The sequence below is a fragment of the Antechinus flavipes genome, chromosome 1 (genome assembly GCF_016432865.1).
Source record: "Antechinus flavipes isolate AdamAnt ecotype Samford, QLD, Australia chromosome 1, AdamAnt_v2, whole genome shotgun sequence".
Classification (NCBI taxonomy): domain Eukaryota; kingdom Metazoa; phylum Chordata; class Mammalia; order Dasyuromorphia; family Dasyuridae; genus Antechinus; species Antechinus flavipes.
Window position 1 is genome coordinate 15,721,248 of NC_067398.1, and position 20,830 is coordinate 15,742,077.

The following is a 20,830-nucleotide window of genomic DNA, read 5'->3' on the forward strand; positions in this document are numbered from 1 at the left end:
TGCCTCAGCAAGAAAGAAAGAAAGAAAAAAAAGAAGGAAGGAAGGAAGGAAGGAAGGAAGGAAGGAAGGAAGGAAGGAAGGAAGGAAGGAAGGAAGGAAGGAAGAAAGAAAGAAAGGAAAGAAGGAAAGAGTTTATCTCTCAGATCTATGGGAAGAAATGTTCATGACCCAAGAACAGATAGAGAGCATTATTTAACGTAAAACAGTTTTGATTATATGAAAAAAAGCTGTTGTACAAACAAAATCAATGCAACCAAGTTTAGAAGGAAATCGGAAATCTAGGAAACAATCTTTATAATAAGTATCTCTGATAATTTCCTCATTTCTCAAATATATAAAAGAGTCAAATTTATAAGAATAAAAATCATTCTCCAATGGTCAAAGGATATGAACAGGCAGTTTCCCAATGCAGAAAACAAAGCTCTCTACAAGTCTATGAAGAAGTACTCTAAATCATTTTTGATTAGAGAAATGCAAATTTTTAAAACTCTGAAATATCAATTCACATCTGTCAGATTAGCCAATATAACCACTGAAATGAAGGATAAATATTGGAGAAGATTTGGGGAAATTGGGATACTTATGCATTGTGTTGGAGTTGTGAACTGATCCAATCATTCTGAAGAACAATTTAGAACTATGGCCAAAAGGTAACCAATCTGTGTATACCCTTTGAACCAGCAATACTGCAACAAAGTTTGTATTTCAAAGAGGTTATAAAAAGGGGGAAAGGACCTACATTGCAAAAGTATTTGTATTAACTCTTTTCTGTAGTGGCAAAGCACTGGAAATTGAGGCTTATGCCCATCGATTGGTGAATGGCTGAACAAACTGTGGTATATGTATGTAATGCGATTGCTATGCATAAGAACAGACAAATTTCATAAAAATTTGGAAATGCTTGTACAAGTTGGTGCAAAAAGAAATGAGCAGAACCAGGAAAACATTCTACATGGTATCAACAACACTGTGTGATGATCAACTAAAATTGATGCAACTCCTCTCAGCAACTACTAAGACAAATACAAGGAAAATGCTATCCATAATCAGATAGACTCTGAATACAGATTGAAGCATATTTTTCCACTTACTTTTTTTCTTTCTTTCTTTTCCTTTTGATCTGTTTCTTCTTTCACAACTATATTAATATGGAAATATGTTTTACATAATAGTACAGGTATAAACTGTATCTAACTGCCTGTTATCTTTGGAAGTGGGGAGAGGAGGAGGAAAGGAGAAAAATTGGAACTCAAAATTTTGTACAAATGATTACTAAAATTTTTCTTGACATGTAACTGGGGAAAAATCAAATGCTATTGAATTCAAGTCAAAAAAGATGAATGGTCATTAGATGATTGCTATGGGCCATTCCCCGTGTTAAGCACTAGAAATAAAATAGAAGAGAGCAATACAATATTTGCCATCAAGGAGCTTACATTTGAATGAGGAAAGACAGCACATAAAAACAATCTTGAAGTAGAGGAGGATATACTGGATAGCGTCATGTAAATAAGAAAATTTGGGGGCAGCAGAGACCTAGGCAGGATATAGCAAAAAACCTCATTTATCTAAAATAGGAGAGCCAGGGTTAAAATCCAACTTTGTTCTGGAGAAGATTGATAAGTAGGGCTCCAGTGAAGTTGTTAAGGACAATTATTGCATTGGTACAATTGTATTAAATAGCCTTTAGGATTCCTTTTAAATTAAATTTTGGAGAATTATAGGAAAAATAGAAGTTAGGCTCTTTGAAGGCAGACCTTTCCAAATTTATTTTGCTTTAGTTGTGGTACAAACAATACCATCCCACAGATTAGATTCACAACATTCAATATGGTACAGAGCTAAATTACCAACCTCACAGCTGGCTTCCAAAATTCTGAAATATAACTCAGACTAGGTTAAAATGCATTTGAGAAATGTTTGACAAAATAAATAAAAATACAACACAGATAATGTTAATTTATGTTATTCTAAAATAATATGGCAGGGACCCTTTTCTAATTGAGTTTGATACCACTAGGAGATTAAGGAAAATGGCATTCCCTCCTTTAACCTTACTTCACAATTGTAGGCAACTCAACTCACTCTTCATGCCTCAGTTTCCACATATGTAAAAATTAAATGAACAGACTACTTGATTGCTAAGATCCTCTCCAGATCTAACAGTTTGTGTCTAAGAGATTAGACTGATTCACTTGTTCCCTTCTTCTAGTCATAGAAGGAGAAAATCTTGGAGGTAGAATGATAGATCAATCGATAATCCTCATTAGCTACCTGAAATCCAGAGTGATTAATAAGCTTTGATGATAAAATACAAGAACTTCCTGCCTTCCCTTTGGTTCCCATGGCTACAGTTGTATTTGGTTGTGGTAACCTTTTATTTCTTCTTGTTGAAAGCTAACCGCCCAGAAGAAGAATATAATTCTCTTTGAAAAAAAATATAAAAGGCTCCCTTTGGCAGAGAAGGAAGGTAGGAAACATTCCTTTTGTGATGGAACCTGACCATTCACTTTTAACAGGAACTCTTGGCAGCCTAATCAAATCAAAGTGGCAAACTGGTTCTTTTCTTCCATCTCAGAGTGTGCTGATAGCAACCCAGGGTTCATTTTACTGGCACAGAAGGTCATCTGCCTTCTAACACATCTCCACTATTTATGTACTAGGCCACATGGCTTTCTTCATTGAGGCTGAGGAACAAAGAATCAAAAAGGACTTTGTTGACAAAAAGTCCAAAGTCATAATGATGTTATTATCTTTTGGAAGAGAAAATACTTTATGGGAAATTGTTTTAGTCCAAGTTGAAATTCCCTTTATAAGTCAACCTATATTTAATCATTTTTTCTTTGCCCAGTATCCAGGCAAGCCAGCAGGAGGTTCTTAGTCACAGCACAGATCAGCAATCAGGGCCCTTTGACCTTAACTCAGCAGACCATTGGTACAGCAGGCTAGTTGTGAGGCCTCTAGGGCCAGCACAGAAGATTAATTACAAACCATGGGACCCCAACACAACAGGCACCACTGGACCAAGGCACCCTGGTTCATCAGGCAAGCCACAAGCACCTAAAGCCCAATGTGGAAAGCCAATGACTAGGCCGCTGGCTTCTAGCATAAGAAACTTAGAGTGATGCTTTCTGCTTCCCAAGAACAGAAGTCAACTTTAGAAGTCATGAAATAGGCTTTTAAAAAGAGTAAGAAATGGAAAAGAGCCCTGACCATTGAAAGCTATATGATGATAGGGAAGATTAAAACACAAACTCAGAAAAGAACAACATTATCAAAATACCTACTTGTGAAGCCTCAAAGGGGAATATGAATTGATATCAAGCTCAAAAAGTCCTTTTAGAAGAGCTCAAAAAGGCTTCTAAAAATTGAGTAATAGAAGTTAAGAAAATTGGGGAAAGAAATAAAAGTTATACAAAGGAATCATGAAAAAAAAAATTTTAAAGTCAACAGCTTGGAAAATACAAAACAAAAACTGACTGAACAAAACAGCTCTTTAATAAATTGGTTTTTTTCCTTCTCATTGTTTTTCCTTTTTCCCTTTTTATTCTAGTCTTCTTCCACAACAAAATGACTAATGTGGAATTGTGTTTAATGTGATTATATATACAATATATGTATATACAATATTGTATATACAAATGTGTATAAACACATTTACACACACACACGTATATATATATATATATATACACACACACACATATATATATATATATATATATATATATATATATATATATATACAACAAGCAATTTGTTAGAGGTTTTATATAGAGAGAGATATAAACCCTCTATCAGATTGCTTGCTGTCTTAGGGAACAGTGAGGGAAAGGAGAGAAGAAGATAATTTTAGAGCTCAAAATCTCACAAAGATGAATGTTGAAAATTGTTTTTATATATCATTAGAAAAAAATAAAATACTATTTAGTTTTTTTTACTCTGCTATTCCCCAAGAATAGAAGAAAATACAGGTATTAATGGTTAGTGAATTCTTACTAAGGGGACCTATGACAGTCATATACTGAACTCATCTTACTACAGTGGTTCTCAAACTTTTGTTCTCAATATCTTTATCCTATTAAAAATGATTGAGGATATGTCCAAAGAGTTTTTCTTTATGTGGGCTATAGTTATAGATATTGATCACATTAAAAATAAAAACTAATTATGAATTTGTAGAATCTCTGAAAGGATTTCAGAGATTCCCAGGCCACTCTGGACCATACTTTGAGAACCACTGTTAACTAAGATGTACATCTTAATAATGATCAAATTTAACATAATCATAACTCTCTACATATCTACCAATGGTAGAAAGCAAGCTTATCAAAAAGAACTTAGAAAGCAGGACTAATGATTTTGAAGTCCTGTTTAGAATATAACAAAAGGAGCACAGATAGCATTTATATCCCAGATACCTAAATTCTAAAGTTTGCTCCCACAAGGCAAATTTTGGATCATTCCTTCTTGCCTATCCTATGCTACTTTTGTCTATACTGTACCATCCATTCAACACATTTGAAGGTAAAAAGTAACCTGTTAAGAAGATGAATCTAAAAATAGTGTTTTAACTTGTGGAACAGATTAAAATTTAATAATAATGGTTTCTTTGCCAAGGAATAACAATGACAGGAAATGGTCAAATGTATTTATCTGCAGTCATACAAATCTGATCAAGAGCACCATGAAATGAAATGGGTGAAGATGATCATATATATGTATATGTATATGTATATATATGTGTGCGTGTATATATATATATATATTCCAAGTTAGATAACATAGGAAAATGAATCCACAAGTAGAAAGAACTAGTAATTCACAGGGGAACTCTAATTTGGGATTATAACATCGATTCTTTTTCATAAACTCTCTTACAAATATGGCTTATTTCATTGTATCCTTGACATTTAACACAATATCCAGCACAATAAAATGATTGGGCAATGTTTAGACTGAATGGCTTTTGAGGATACAACTTCAGTATTGAAAGTTTATAATTTTATATTCTCTGTTTTGTAAAAAACAAATGAACATAGAATCATCAGTTAGAAGGAAATTTAGATGTTATCTAGTCCAGTCTCTTCATTTAAGACATTAATAAGTAAAAGCTCAGAGGAATTTGGTTACTTACTTAATACTACACAAGGATTTAATGAAAGAGATGGATTTCAATCCTAGATCCTCATTCAAAATCCATTGCTGTTGTCGTACCTTAAAATCTCTTATCGAGGGACGATACTAATGGATCTGAGAAACAGAGAGCAGGGTTGTAGTCCCCACTTTGCCATTAACATGCTATGTGAATTCCATCTAGTTATTTCATTTGTTTGAGCCCAATTTCTTCTTCTTTAAAAACAGACTTTGAAAAATGATGATTTTTATGTTCCATATAGTTCTAACATTCAGTGACTATATACTACTCTTTCTTCCATGCCTCAATATATCTGGCCCATTATTCATCCTTTTTTCTTTCCCTCTTGTCTCAGAAAGAGAGATTCTCTTATTTTCCAAGACTAATGCCTTTCCATAATCCATTAATCCCTTTACTCATTCATTTCCAGTGAGGAAGAAAAGGGCGATGTGTTTAAGAGACTGTTTTGAATACACAAAGAGCTCATTTAGCATCTGAAAATTTTAAGACATATATAGAACATAAAGAAAAAAATACCTGCAAAACTGTGTAATAATAGATGACTACAAAATAATGGCACGGTCCTGCAAAATTAATGTCAAAAGAGTGTCCAAAATCCAAGTTATCTGAAGTTGACAATGAATTCTAGGAACATGAAAAAGAGCTTTAAAAATTTGGTACCACATGGATACTTTTTAGAGATTTAGAATCACAAAGGAATAGGTAGAAATGAAAGGATAGTGGTATTTCTTGACTTTAAATTGCATTACAGAAGAGTTTGATATTGATTAAAAGAATAAATGAAGATAAAACAGACTAGGAAAAAATAATTAGAAACAATGTAATTCATTAATTATGTTTGACAAGTTTGAGAATGTAAACTTTTTAAAAATGACTGGGAAAACTGGGAAGTAACATGGAAAAAATCAGGTTTAGACCAATATACACGTCAAAATAAACTCAAACTGAATATTGAAGGCCAGACTATTTTAAAATGTGAAGAGAACCAAAAATAAGGCTTTTTAACATCTAAGGTAAAAAGAATAATTCTTAATCAAAACAGGGTTGCAGGCAAACACAAAAAATAAAATAAATAATTTTCATAAACTAAAACTGAAATTTGTTGAATTAATGTAATCAATGCAACTAGGTCAAGAAGCAGAACTATTGATTGGAAAAATATTTGCATAGACTATATCTGCTAAGTAGCTGATATTTAAGCTACAGAGAATGAATTAAAAGACCTAAGATCAAGAGCCATTTTCCTAAGGTATAAATGGTTAAAGCACATAGATTAATTTCATGAGAGGAATTATAAACCTTTAACAACTATATGCTACAAATCACAATTAAGATAAATAAGTATCCATCAAAACAATTAGAGGTTTCACTTTATAGCCAGAAAATTTACAGAATAAAAGATGGAACTGGTTGATTTTGGAGGGATCATAGAAAACAGTGCAATAATAGAATTTTAGGAGGTCTGTGAATTTCTTCATCCATTTTAGAATGTAATTTGAAGTTATGTTCAGAAAGAGATCAAAATATTCATGATCTTTGACAGAGAGGTCCCACTGGTAGGCATATCCATAAAGAGAACAGATTAAAGGGTTTCATATGCAACAAAGATATTCATAGTAGCACTTCTTTAGTAATTAAGAACTGGATACAAAGTAAGTTTGGGAAATGGCTAAATCAATTATGACCCATAAACAATAACAGGATTTTACTATATTGTAAGAAACATAAAATATGAAGGATTTAGAGATGTATGGAGACATTTCTATAAGTTGATTCAGAGTAAAGTAATCAAAGAAAGCAAATGGAAAGAAAACAACAGCAAAACTGAATCCTCTATCATTACAATGGCCAAATAGCCTTAAAGACAAGAGGAGAACAATGCTTCTCCCTCTCCTTTGTGTTGAGGACTATGCATTGAATTTTGCTGGTAGTGTTGGTTTGTGTTGATATAATTGAGTAATTCTTCTGAATTGATTTTTTTCTCTTTCTTTTTTAGTCATTGTTGCAATAGATGGCTCACTGGAGAGAAAAGTGGGGAGGAACATGTTCAAAAATGAAAGTAATGTCAAAGCTTGTTATCTCAATAAAAATAATTTTAAATAACATAAAAGCTAAATTGGGGGCAAAATAGGACCAAAGAAAGGATTGGATCCGCCAATGTTAAGGGAAAATGGGATTTGGATAAAAAGCAGAGAAAAGAGTATAGAGTAGGTAACAGTAAGAAAGAAGGAAGCTTTCCTAGACAAGAATACTAAGAATTCCAGGGTCCCCAAGACGCAACAAGTCAATAAGCATTTTGGCCTCCTATGGCATTGTAAAATGTCCTACAATAATTCATGACCACTAATACACACAAATATATATTTGGAAAATAGTGACCATTTAGTAATTGTGTATTTTTGCTTCAGATTCTTTTACAGGGCTCATCAACATAATGACGGATATTATTTGGCGATTCACAGGAGATTTCATGGCACCAGATTTAGTCTGTCGGGTGATCCGCTACTTACAGGTATACAGATAAGTCAAATTGAGAGATAGAATCTGTCTTTTGTATCTTTAAATGCACAGCAAGAGAGCTGTGAAAGGGAATTTAAATGTATTACTACAATTCATCAAAACTTTTCAAAGCATTTCTATGAATTCAAGAAATTGTCATTCTAACTAAAGGCTTTGTACTTTGGATACATACTGATGGGGTAGAACAAGAGATTCACAGAATCACAGATCATGATTGAAATGTACACCAGAACACCATCCCTTACAATTGTTGTCATGTGGAAAAATGTACATATGAATATATGTGTATATATTGTATGTGTGTAGTATATATTACACATTTATATACACACTAATGTATATCACATTTATAATTTTAAAATTAATATACATGTATTTATATATAAGCACATATCTATCTATACTTATTATACATATGTGTATTTATATGTACATACACATACCACCATACTTATATACACACTCAGAGGTATAGGTATGTGTATATACAATACAAATTTTATGTTCACAATTGTATATATTAGTACATATTTAACATGTCATACACAGTGCATATATTATTTATTATAATTTATATATCATTTGTATATTATATTATTATAATATATATAATATATAAAATTTATATCACATACACATCTATAAATATATAATCTGCATTACATGCATATGTATTTTGTATCTAGGTGTGTATATATAATGTATCTATGTGTATGTGTATAAATGCATGTACATCCACTGTATATATACATACGTAAAAACCATTCACTATCAAATATAAGCTCCTTGCAGGCAGGATTTATCTTTGTAATTTCTGTACCCATTGTTTAGCAAAGTAATCAAATAATTAATCAATAAATATTTATTAAGCAACTACTTAAGATCCATACACTTTTCTAAGCACTGAGTATCTAGCATATAATAAGCATTTAATAAATGATTTTTCCATTCTTTCATCTATTTGCTCATGAAAAATATTCAACATTCCTAACAAGGGGATCATCCAGACTTTGCATGAAAATCTCCAGCAAGAAAGGATGAGAAGCAGGCACGTCCTGCCTCACAATTCAGCACTTTTCATTTTGAATTGCTTTGATTACCAGAAATGTTTTCCTTATTTGAAATCAAAATTGGTCACTTTACAATTTCTGACCATTTTTACTACATCTGGAGTCAAGTATATTGTCTATTACCTTTTCCAATTGACGGTCTTTCAAATATTTGAAAACAATCGTTATGTTCCTCCCAATTCTCCAGGTTATTCTGCCCAAATTCTTTTAACCTAAAGTCATCTGTCATGTACTTGATTCCCTTCACCAGTTGATTGTCTTACTTTGGATGTTTTCTAGCTTATCCATGTCCAAGTTAAAGGTGGTGCTCAAAATTGAACACAATACTAGCTCAAAATAAAGTTTAATCAAGACTCAATTTATTAAGCACATACTATATTCTAAGAACTGTATAAAGTCTTAGGACAAAAAGAAAAGGGAAAACCGTTTCTGTTTTCAAGGAATTCAGAGGCTAGTGGACTAGAGAACAAACATGAAGAATGTTGAGCAAACATTTCAAACGTAGGCCTAAAAACTATAACAGAGAATTAAGAATAGTAATTAAGAGGTAGCAATGTAGTCATCTCTCAGTTAGCCATGCTAGTGGGGAAGAAAGAAAATCCAAAACCAAAAAAAAAAAAAAAAAAAAAATTGGCTATGTGGCTTTAGAATGCAAGGAGGTACATCTTCACAATCTGAATAATTTACTGCTTTCTGTGTCTCATTCCATACCACCTTCCTCACCCCCGAACTCCCACTCAGACATGATATTCCATAGAAGTTTCATGAATGGACTTAGATGAGTGTTTGCTAAAACAATGGAGGGTGAGGGCAGAGCCAAAATGATGGAAGAGTCAACAAGGGAATTGATGGAAAAAAAATGTGAAATAAGGTGATCTAGCAGAATGAGATTTCAAAGTATATTTGTCATTACTATTTGGTCATATAAAGTCATGTCTAATTTTATTATCCTTTTGGGGAGTTTCTTTGCAAAGAGACCGAAGTAGTTTGGTGTTCCCATCTTCAACTCATTTTTATAGATGAGGAAACTGAGGCAAACAGGGTTAAGTGATTTTTTCATGACACTAATAAATGTTTAAGGTTAGATCTGAACTTGGTTTTCCCTGCCCTCAGACCTGGCCCACTGACACTGTACCACCTAACTTCCCTTAAACTATATTACAAAGGGTAATCATCAAAGTAATCTGCTATTGGCCAAAAAATAAAATGGAGTGTCATAATACATAGTAATAAATGACCATAGCAATCAATCTGGTATTTGATAAACATTCATGCTTTAGGGGCAATCATTCACTATTTGAAAAAATTTTCTGAGAAAACTAGAAAGCAGTTTGGGAGAGATGAGATGTAAACCAACATCTCACTCCATTCACCCAAGATAAAGTCAAAAATGAGTACATGATTTAGACATAAATAGTAGTATCATAAGCAAAATAGGTGGGCATGAAATTGTATCTGTTTAATCTTATTTATGATCAAAAAAGAGAAAGGATCCTAAGAAATGAGAGTCAATTCCTAGTTGATAAATGGTCAAAAAATATGAATTTCAGAACAAATCAAAGCTATCTACAGTCATATGAAAAATGCTCTAAATCACTATTAGAGAAATACAAATCACAACAATTCTGAGATACCATTTTATATATATCAGATTGGCCAACATAATAGAAAATGGAAATGACAAATTCTCCAATGAATATGGAAAAATTGGGACACTATTGCCCTTTTGGTAGAAGTATGAACTGGTTCGACCAGAGAATTTAGAACTATAACCAAAGGACTACAAAACTGTGCTTACATTTGACCCAGAATATTACTGTCGGGGCTATATCCCAAAGAGATCAAAGAAAAAAGAAAAAGATCTATTTGTACAAAAATATTTATCATAGCTCTTTTTGTGATGGCAAAAAATTGGAATTGAGGGAATGTGCATCAATTTGGGAATGACTGACCAAGTTGTGCTATATTCTGTTGGAATACTATTGAGCTATAAAAAATGAGGATAGTTTCAGAAAAGTCTAGAAAACTTTTATGAATTGTCAAAGTGAAGTGAATAGACAGCAAAAGTTTAAGAATGATCATTTAGGAAAAATTTAGCTATTCTGATCAATACAGTGACTCAACATAATCCCAAAAGATCATGATGAAAAAAATATCTACCTCCAGAGCAATAATTGGTCTGAGGGCAGAATAATGCATAATTTATTTTGCTTTACTTTTCTTTTTACAACGTGACAAAGATGAAATTATATTTTGCATGTATAATTGATATTATATTGTTTGTATTCTCAATGACTGAGAGGAGAGGAGAAAAAGGAGAGAATTCAAGTTTTAAAAAATTAATGAATATTAAAAATAATTAATTCCCACTTCTTACCCCAATGTTCATACCTTCCATAATCTGTCTCTCCAGCCATACTTAATGATACTCCCTTTCTTGTACTCTATTCCTGACAAACTGGATAATCAGCCATTCCTCAGATTCATCATCCATCGCCCACACTACATTGTTTTGGTTGCTTTCCTTTTTTGTCAAATTGAAACAACATTGAAACAATGAAGTTAACCAAAAAAAAATTATCTTTCGCTAACTCACAACCTTTCTGAGCCTCAGTTTCCTCATCTATAAAGTACAAGAAAGGAAGATGAAATGATCTTTAAAGATTCTTTCATCTCTAAATCTATCATCTTAAAAGAGACTGTTTTCCTTGGGAAATTGACAAAACAGATCCTCTGATCACAGGTTAATGTATGTACTATTTGTTTTATTATAAATGTATAGCTAACAATGCAAAGTCAACCAGGTGTGCAATACCATTCTAAGGTGGAGCAGGGGGAGAGCCTGGTTGTTAAACATTTCCCAGAACATTCCTATATTATTCTATAAACATGTCTTCTGTTTGGTAGTTATGTAATAAAAGACTCAAGAAATGACTTCATCACCAGACATTGACAACAATAATAGCATCAATAATAATAGCCAGCACTTACAGATTCTATTTGCATGGGTGCTGTGTGTTTCACACAAGATCATGGATGTAAAGCATTCTCAGTGACTTCATGAAGTCACTTTAGTCTAAAAGCTGAAGAGCAGGTGCTTATGTGGATCAATAGGAGGAGCTGCTTTATCTTTCATTCCCTGTACCATTGTAAGCACAGGGTCACAATTCTGGTTGAAATAATAATAATAATAATAATAATAATAATAATAATTAAGCATAGGCTTCACTGTGACTGAGAATATTAGCTTCAACTGTGAAGGGCTTCGAGTTAAATATGTTCTATAATTACAGAGATCAGTATAAAAGAAGGGACCCTTGTAGGGGACCCAAGAGAATGAATCACTCAAGATTGCTAGAACTAATTGCCACTATACCACCCCCACTTCTGTGTCCTGATACATAGATAGCATCCATCCCAGATCTTTCAACACATCATATCTAGAGTGATAGGCATTCTCATAGTGAAGTACCTCAGCTTCCAATCATCATCAGACATAGCTACTTTTTGCCAGAAATCCTTCCTTTCACCCTAAACATTAAAACATTTCCTCTCCTTTTTTTGCTATAGGTAGTGCTCCTATATGCCTCAACCTATGTCCTGGTGTCACTCAGTATTGACCGGTACCATGCCATAGTCTACCCTATGAAGATCCTTCAAGGAGGTGAATTGGTTTGTTTTTGCTAAAATGTGGTCCATACAATGAGTCATTAGACACACTTTGGAGAGGGGACGATATAGGAGAGTGAAAATAATGATGTATTTAAAGTTTAAGAATCTATATGTATATCTGACCTCTGATACTTTTCCCCTGTCTCCTAAGGGCAAGTTGGGGGTCTCAGTTTCTTTTTATGTAAAATAAGGAGATTGGGAATATTTTTAGCTTTTTAGCTCTGATTGACTCTATTTTGAAATTTCTGGCTGAATCATCCACAAAACATATTGAATCTATAAACTGGATCTATTTGATAATGGAGAAAGGGTGAGGTGAAGGGGAAGAATCCAGTATCTTGGCAGGGCCTGAAGTTAAAGGTTAAAATTCAAGATTTAGGCCCACCAGGGGTACAGAAGACTTTCTTAACAAAACATTTGGAAGATTTGACAGCTGTTACACAGAGAACGATGGATTTTGAAAAACTATTCATGTTTCTGAGTCTCATCCACCCTATATGATTATCTTTTCTAAGTCATTCAACTCATTAAAGGTTGTAGAGAAAAATAAGGCAAATACAAAATAGTCCCCTACTATGCGCTCTTTATGAGATATCTAGGAAAGCAATACTAAGGTTAAAATGGTTTCAAAACATTTTCAAAAAAATATATCAATTTGATATGATCCCAAGGGCTGTCAAGATTTTGAAAAAAAGACAATAGTCTTTTTATTTTTTATTAAAGGCAAGTTGGGTTAATCTGTGGGGGGTGCTTATTGGAAGATTATATTTAAAGCTTTTAAAGTATCAAAGCACATAAATTAGTAAAGGAGAAATGGAGAACTTTTAGACATCAAGAATGTTATCTAAGGGGGCAAGAGTGTGATCTAACTGGAAAAAGCATTATCTCTGAAGTCAGAGGACCTGATGCCCTTTCCTTTATTTCTAATTGTACAAACCTTTGAGATCAGAGGGACATAGGTCATCTAATACAACCCCAGTATTTCGAAAGGAGGAAACTGAAGTCCAGGGAGTTTCAATGACTTGCTCATTGAGCATTAGAGAAAAGATCTGAACTTGGGCTTTCTAAATCTCTACACTCTGTCACATTGCTTTCTAAAAGACAGCATTGGAGGTAATCATTACATTCTAGAACATTTGACCTGCAAGAGACCCTGGAAATTATCAAACTGAATTTTCACACTAATGGGGGTCTTTGTTGGAAGTTAATGGAGAATAAATTGGAAATATTGCTTTAGTGAATATTATTGATGGTGATTGTTTAGGAATTGTGAGTAATAAGCACGACTTGGAAGCTGGCACACAACACAGTCACTTCGAAAGACTTGACTTTCCTATAGAATATGCTAATGATTTGATTAGTTTTCATAAAAAATTTGAAAGCCAAAGTCCAACAAAAGAGGTCAACTATTCCAAACAAATCAGTATACTTGTCCACTATATATAATAGACATTGAACTCCACAAAGCAAATCATTTCAAGATGCATTGGTTAATTGCCTACTGTGGGCTAAACATTACACCACAGGAATCTCATGAAATTACCTCTATGTGAGTCCTTCATCCAATGATTCAGATTAATTCCTTTGCTTTGTCCAACATTCATACATCTGTTCCTAATTGCTTCAAGGGGTCCACTCAACATTCTAGGAGCCTTTCTGGAATTCTCTTAACCTTTCAAGGAAACCAGTTCATCATCTAGGAGCGTGCTGCAAAGCATATGTAACATTTGGACTCAAAAGGTCTAGGTTTAAATCCCAGCTCTACTATTTAAGCCCGACATGACCTCAGGCAAGATACTTAATCTCTCAAAGTCTCAGTTTCTTCATTGGACCAGATAAATTTTGAAGTTCCTTCCAGCTCTAAAGCTATATTCCAGTGATCTATCAGTGGTAATCCCTTGTTCTCACTAAATGACTAGTCCATCTTTCCTTTTGGTCATATATTTCTTTATTGGCATCTTTTTAAGAAATACTGGAGAAACAAAGATGAAAAAATGACAAAGGCCCCTGAAAATCTTACATTTTATATATTTTCCTGTGTATTTTCAATTTTAAAACTTTTAATTTTCAGAATTTCTGACTTTTTATAAGGAAAGGGAGAGTAAGAAGTGAAGCCAGTGACCCACATATTATTTACTAATCCTTTGATTTTCTTAAATAGAAAAACAAGCAAAAGTCCTGATTTTTGTTGCCTGGAGCCTCTCTTTCCTGTTTTCCATTCCCACCCTGATCATCTTTGGGAAAAGGAAACTAGACAATGGAGAAGTGCAATGCTGGGCCCTGTGGCCTGATGATTCCTACTGGATCCCATACATGACCATTGTGGCTTTCCTGGTGTACTTCATTCCTCTGATCATTATCAGGTAAGAGTCACATCCAGACTACCACAAGCACTTGTGGCCACTTTCTCAGACATGGCTACATAGAGAAAAGTAGCCACCAGTCAGCACTGTGCAGGGTGCTATAGGAGGTTCAGAAGAAATACAAGTCAGTGGTTTTAGCAGCAACAGTGCATGTTATTAAAAGCAATTTAAAGTTTGAAAAAATAGGTTCCTTATATTTAATAACTTTAGACTCTTGTACAGATGCTATAGAATCATATGTGAACACACACTAAAGTCACCAAGCACAGAAAGATGGAATAAATTTGATGTTACATTCTTTTGAACTGTGAAGGAAAGGCTTAAGGGAGTGGATATACTTGAGACTCACCTTAAATCCCATTTTCTGCAGAAGGCCTTATCTACAATTTATCACTTCTAGTGGGGAAAATCCTTCCAAGATTATTGTCTATTAACATTGGAGCTATAGATATATAGAATTATTTCCGTGTTGTCTTCTCCAATAAAAGGTGAGTTCCTTGAAGGGTACATGTGTTTTCCTTCATTTGAATCCCCACTGCTTAACAGAGTGCATGGTTCAGGGTAAGTGATTAATAAATGTCTTCTTAGTGATTTTGCAGACTAAATGAGATTTGGAGTCAAAGTATAATCAGAAATTGTTTGATGTTAATTTGGAAGAAATATGAGTAAACCAAGGATTTATACTTGAATAATCTGTACTTTTTATTATCCTCATCATTGATTTTGGTAAAGGCAAAGAAGTCATGATTATCAAGTATTCAAATGATCCTAAGAGAGGAAGGAAAGTGAACACAATTTGGATGGGAGAGTCAAGGACTTGACAAGATTGAACACTAGGCTGAATCTAAAGTGAAATTTAACATGGATGCAAAGGCATAAGTTTCTCTAAAGTGAAATTTAACATGGATGCAAAGGCATAAGTTTCCTAAGTATAAAGTAGAGAAGGCATATTAGGTTACAGCTTATATGAAAAAAAAAAGGTTTTGATGGGCTCAATACAATTCAATGGTGTGATGTGGAAGTTCAGAACACTAATGAGATCTTCAATGAGCAATATTGGCCCTGGTCAGACCTCAGCTGGGGAATTGTATTCAGTTCTGAGAATCCTGGGTTAAAAGGGCCATTGATAACCTAGAAAATAGCCAAAATAAGGAAACTGGAATGGTGAATGTTTTCAAGGTTACAAAGATCAGTTGGAAGCAACTGGGGTACTTCTTCAGGAAAAAGAAAATAACTGCAAAAATTTGAAAGGCTATAAATCTGAAAGCAAGATCAATCAATCACAATTATTAGGCATCTACAATGTGCCAAGAATTATATTAGACACTAGAGATACAAAGACAATAATGGGACAAACTCTATCCATAAGGAACATACATAAAAGAAAATATGTACACAGATGGACAGATGGAAAGAGAAAGAGAGAGAGAGACAGACAGACAGACAGAGAGACAGAGACAGACAGAGACAGAGAGAGACAGAGGGAGAGAGAGAGAGAGAGAGAGACATACAGACATACACACATGTGTATTTCTGTTTGTGAAGAATAAATGTAAAATACATTACTGTGAAGCCACTAACATTTCCTGGAATCAAGAAAGGCTTTAAGTAGAAGAAGCTTGACTTAAATCTTAAAGGAAGTAAAGATTCCACCGGGCAGAGTTGGAATAAGTATTTATCTAATGCCTATTATGTACCAGAAACCGTGCAAAGTGCTTTTACAAATACCATCTCCTTTGATCCTCACAACCTTGGGAGAGAGACACATATGTGTGTGGGGTGGGAAGTGGTTGTGAGATGGAACAAATGGATGGATGGCAAATATTAGGCTTATTCGATCTGGCCCTAGAAGCCAGGACTGGAACAATGGATGGAAGCTATAAAAGAGAAAATGTAGTTTCAATGTCAGGGGAAACCTGCTTACCATCAGGGCTGTACAAAATATGAGTGGCTTTGAAGGGTAAAGAGCTGTCCCTCATAGAAGGTGGCTTTAATCTTATGTTGGATGACCACTTGTCGTGTATGTTGTAGTGGACACCTGAGGTAGGGGATGCATTGGTCTAGAATACTACTGAGGCCCCTTGTAACTCTGAAATCCTGTCTCTCTGGGTTTTTATAAAGGGAACAAATCTTAGAAAATATTTTTCTAAATTAAGAACAATATGGATTATATTTTAAAATTAAATAGAAAGTCAAAATTCTATTAAAGTATAAAAATTGAAGCTGAAGAGTGCACAGAATGTTGATAGAACAGTGCATGAGTTCGCCCAACTAGCACGAAGAAGGTACATCAGGGACTACTGCAGTCTGCGAATCCTCAAAGACTGGCATGGCTCTTGGCACTAATGGGAGCTTAAGAACCACTTTCTGTACATCACTGCCACACTTACTTTCCTAATGACCTAGTAACTGACTCCCTACTGACTCAATCTGTAACTGCCAGTCTCTGCATTCTCTGAGGCTCTACACTATCCCTCACCTAGAAGGTCCTGCTCTGCTCAGGGCAGCATATCTTTGATGATTCCGAATCCATTCATTAGCCATACTTTGTCTTCGTTTCTGGCTCGGTACCCTGGACAGCGGCAGTTCTATCTACCCTTCTAACATTGCAACTGGCTGGGACTAGAATCAGCTTTAATCCCAGGTTTAGAACAGGCTGACAGGGGCTCCCTTGGCCACAGCCCAAGACTGTGGAATAACTATCAACCTTTTAGCTGCTCAGATCTTGCCAACTTTGCTGAGTATAATTTACTGTTGAGCAGATGTTATAGTTTGGTGCAGAAGGTGTGGGAGCCCTGGAGGAGGGGGAATTCTTTCTGTTGTCAATGAAGAAAACCTTTCATGAGTGCCATTCTTGGAGTACTGAGAGCATTTCTGAAAGATAAGACCTTGAAGAAAACAGGCAGCAGAGGCAGCAAAACTGGGGTTTGTTTTGTGTGATCATTCTCCCTCTTAAAAGTTACAGAAATCTTAAGTGTTTTTCTTCCTACATACTATTGTGTCTTACTGTGGAGATTGGGGATCCCAATGAAACCAGTTCCCATTTAAATGGCATTTTAACACTCAGAGCATACATGCACCACCCATCTACATATTACATATAAATATATAGTCACACACATATATACACACCTGTATGTCTAATGTAAACATAAATGTAGCCATATATTCTGACTTGTTTCCTCTCTTTCCACCATCCCAGGTGAACTAAGATAGCACTGGATTTGTATCTCCCAAAATTTCAATCAAGCAGCTATCAATAAGCACTAATTAAACATCTATTTTCATTGTCTTTGTATCCTCAAGGAGGATAAAGAAATTTAACCATTTATTAAGCACTTACTGTGTGCCAGACACTGTGTAAGACTTTATAGATGATCTCTCATTTTACCCTCACAACAATTCTGTGAGGTAAGTACTATTATGATTCCTGTTTTCTATGTCAGTGACTTACTCAGGTTCATGCAACTGTTCAGAATCTGAGGCAGGATATGAATTTGAATTTTCCTGATTCTAGGCCTAGCACTCTATTCACTGTGAGAAGGAAGGAAGGAAGGAAGGAAGGAAGGAAGGAAGGAAGAAGGAAGGAAGGAAGGAAGGAAGGAAAGAAAAGAGGGAGGGAGAGAGGGAGGGAGGGAGGATACTAACAACTAGTACTCATGTGAAGGCATCTAGGGTGGATAGAACACCAAATCTGGAATCAGGCAGTTCTGAGTTCAACTCTGGCCTTAGACACATCTCAATTGTGTGATCCTGGGCAATTAACTTCATCCTGTTTGCCTCAATTTCCTCATCTGTAAAATGAGCTGGAAAAGGAAATAGTGAATCACTCCAATATCTTTGCCAAGAAAACCCAAAGCAAGTGGACACAATTGAACAAAAACAAAAATTATGAGCAATCTGAAATTTTTTAAATGTTTTATAAATATTATTCCATTTTATCCTCACAACACTCCTGGAATGTAGGAGCTGTTCTATATTTTACAGATGAGAAAACTGAGGCACACAAAGGCTTGCTCCAGAAGTAGGAAGTATTCCTGATTCCAAATCCACTGTGACACCTAGAGCCCTAGCACAATGCCTAGTTCATGATAATTGCTTGACCAGTCCTTTTTCAGTCATTCCTATGATATGCCGGCATAAATGCTAGAAAAAGTGAAATAAGAGTCCCTGCCCTCAGGGAGATTGCACTGTACTGGAACAGATACTAAAAGGTCTATTACACACACACACACACACACACACACACACACACACACACCCCAAAACAGTATAAGATCATTGTGAAGGAAAGACCCTGACCTCTGAGAGATCAGAAATAGTTGGTGCCCATTTGACTGATATTGAGATAGGGATTTTGTGTGTATGTGCCTACATGTATGGGCACTGCACCATATGTATACATAACGTATACATGATTCACTCCTTTTAAATCCCTGGGCTGAAGGGAATGGCGGAATCGCTTTTGGCTTGGTCTGCCTTGTGTTTTACTTTTCCTATTACTTCTGCTCGCTTCCTTTCCTCCCTAGTCTTCTTAGTTCTCATTTAATACAACACAGCCTGGTTTGGTTTGATTTGGTTTGAAATCACAAATTGATGCTACCTGACAAGCTTGCTTTTCTTCCCCCCTCCCCTTATTAATTCTCAATTGTTGGCCAGAGGTAGTTCATACCTCAACTGCTGCCTCCCCAGGATCCAAGCGGTGGGAGAATGAGAAATCAATTAGGTACCAAGAAAAACAGCCAAGACTGAAGTCAAGCAATTACACCGGTATTCACTCCAGAAGTAATTAAAGAGCTCTGCCAAGGAGATTCAGGAGAGACTGGGGGATGGAGGTGACCCAGAAAAACAACTCATTACCATTATTGTGCATGAATGGATGGAGGGCACGTGGGACAGCTGCTTAGTTTCCCCTGAGAAGCAAGGAAGTGATCAATCAGAAAAGTTTGCTGAAAATAGCTCCGTCGCCCCAGGTCCGATTCTAACGTCAATGGATGGAGTGACTTTCTAGATAAAAATCATAAACTCATCCCGGGAGCCTGGGATTGTATGAGTCATCTTCATGTACAAATGATCACCAAATCCTGACAGGTGATCTCTACCTAAAGATTCTAGAATCACAGATCTAGAACCAGAAGAGATCCTAGAGATTTTGAAGTCCAACTCATTCTGTGTCTAAGAGCACAGCAGCATTTGAACCCAGATCTCCAATGCAAAATCCAGGCTTCTTTCTACCCACAACCAGAGCAACTAAAAATATCTCCATAAAATTATCTTTTGAGATCCAATACCTTTGTGACATGGAGGGCGTCACGTGCTCTCAAAAACTAGAACAGTGGAATACAAGCTTGTACATATCTCACAATCAAAGAAGGCTTAAAGTCAGGGCCCATCGTGTGCCTCTTCTGAGGACTTGCCAGCTAAAAGGACAGAAATTTCCCTCCTTAAAGTTGGTCTCCAGGGAAGGAAGTATGGATGGGCTGCAATCTTCATCAGAGAGAGTGATCTTTTGCAGAGCATAAGAATAACTTTGACTAAGCTGTGCCAAAGGAGATTTATGATCTGTGGCCTAGAGTAATGATTCTCAAATTTTTGTTCTCAGCATCTCTTTATACTATTAAAAATTATTGAGTATCTGTCCAGAGAATTTTTATTTGGATTATATTTATGGAATACATATGTGTGTATATAGATAGATTATATATCCATATATTAGATTAGAATATATTATATATATATAGAATACATAAATTCTATATATATAGAATATATAGATTAGATTAGAAATAAAAAGTAATTTGTAGACTCTCCAAAAGAGTTTCAAGAGCTCTAGAACTGTCTGCCCCTCTCTTTGAGAACCAATAGCTTAGGGGAGGATGGGAAAACAATGAAATCCTTAATTTTCTTAAGGTTCAAAGACTAAAAGAACAAATAAAAATCAAAATAGCTTCATCACAATTCTACATAATTATTAATGATAATAATAAAAGCAGTTAATATTTATATACTAGCTGAAAGTTTGTGAAGTACTTTATACATATTTGATT

At 34.9% G+C, this 20,830-nt stretch overlaps 1 protein-coding gene across 2 annotated transcripts in view; it reads left to right on the forward strand.

Annotated features, from left to right (window-relative positions):
- Window positions 1-20,830, forward strand: part of NPSR1 (neuropeptide S receptor 1) — a 161,467-nt gene that overhangs the window by 119,659 nt on the left and 20,978 nt on the right. Inside the window, exons 3-5 of one of the 2 annotated variants that reach the window (XM_051979410.1) lie at window positions 7,567-7,670; window positions 12,319-12,412; window positions 14,582-14,783. In XM_051979410.1, the coding sequence (XP_051835370.1) occupies window positions 7,567-7,670; window positions 12,319-12,412; window positions 14,582-14,783 (400 nt within the window). The remainder of the gene's footprint in view (window positions 1-7,566; window positions 7,671-12,318; window positions 12,413-14,581; window positions 14,784-20,830) is intronic. The other variant, XM_051979421.1, reaches the window with a different exon arrangement.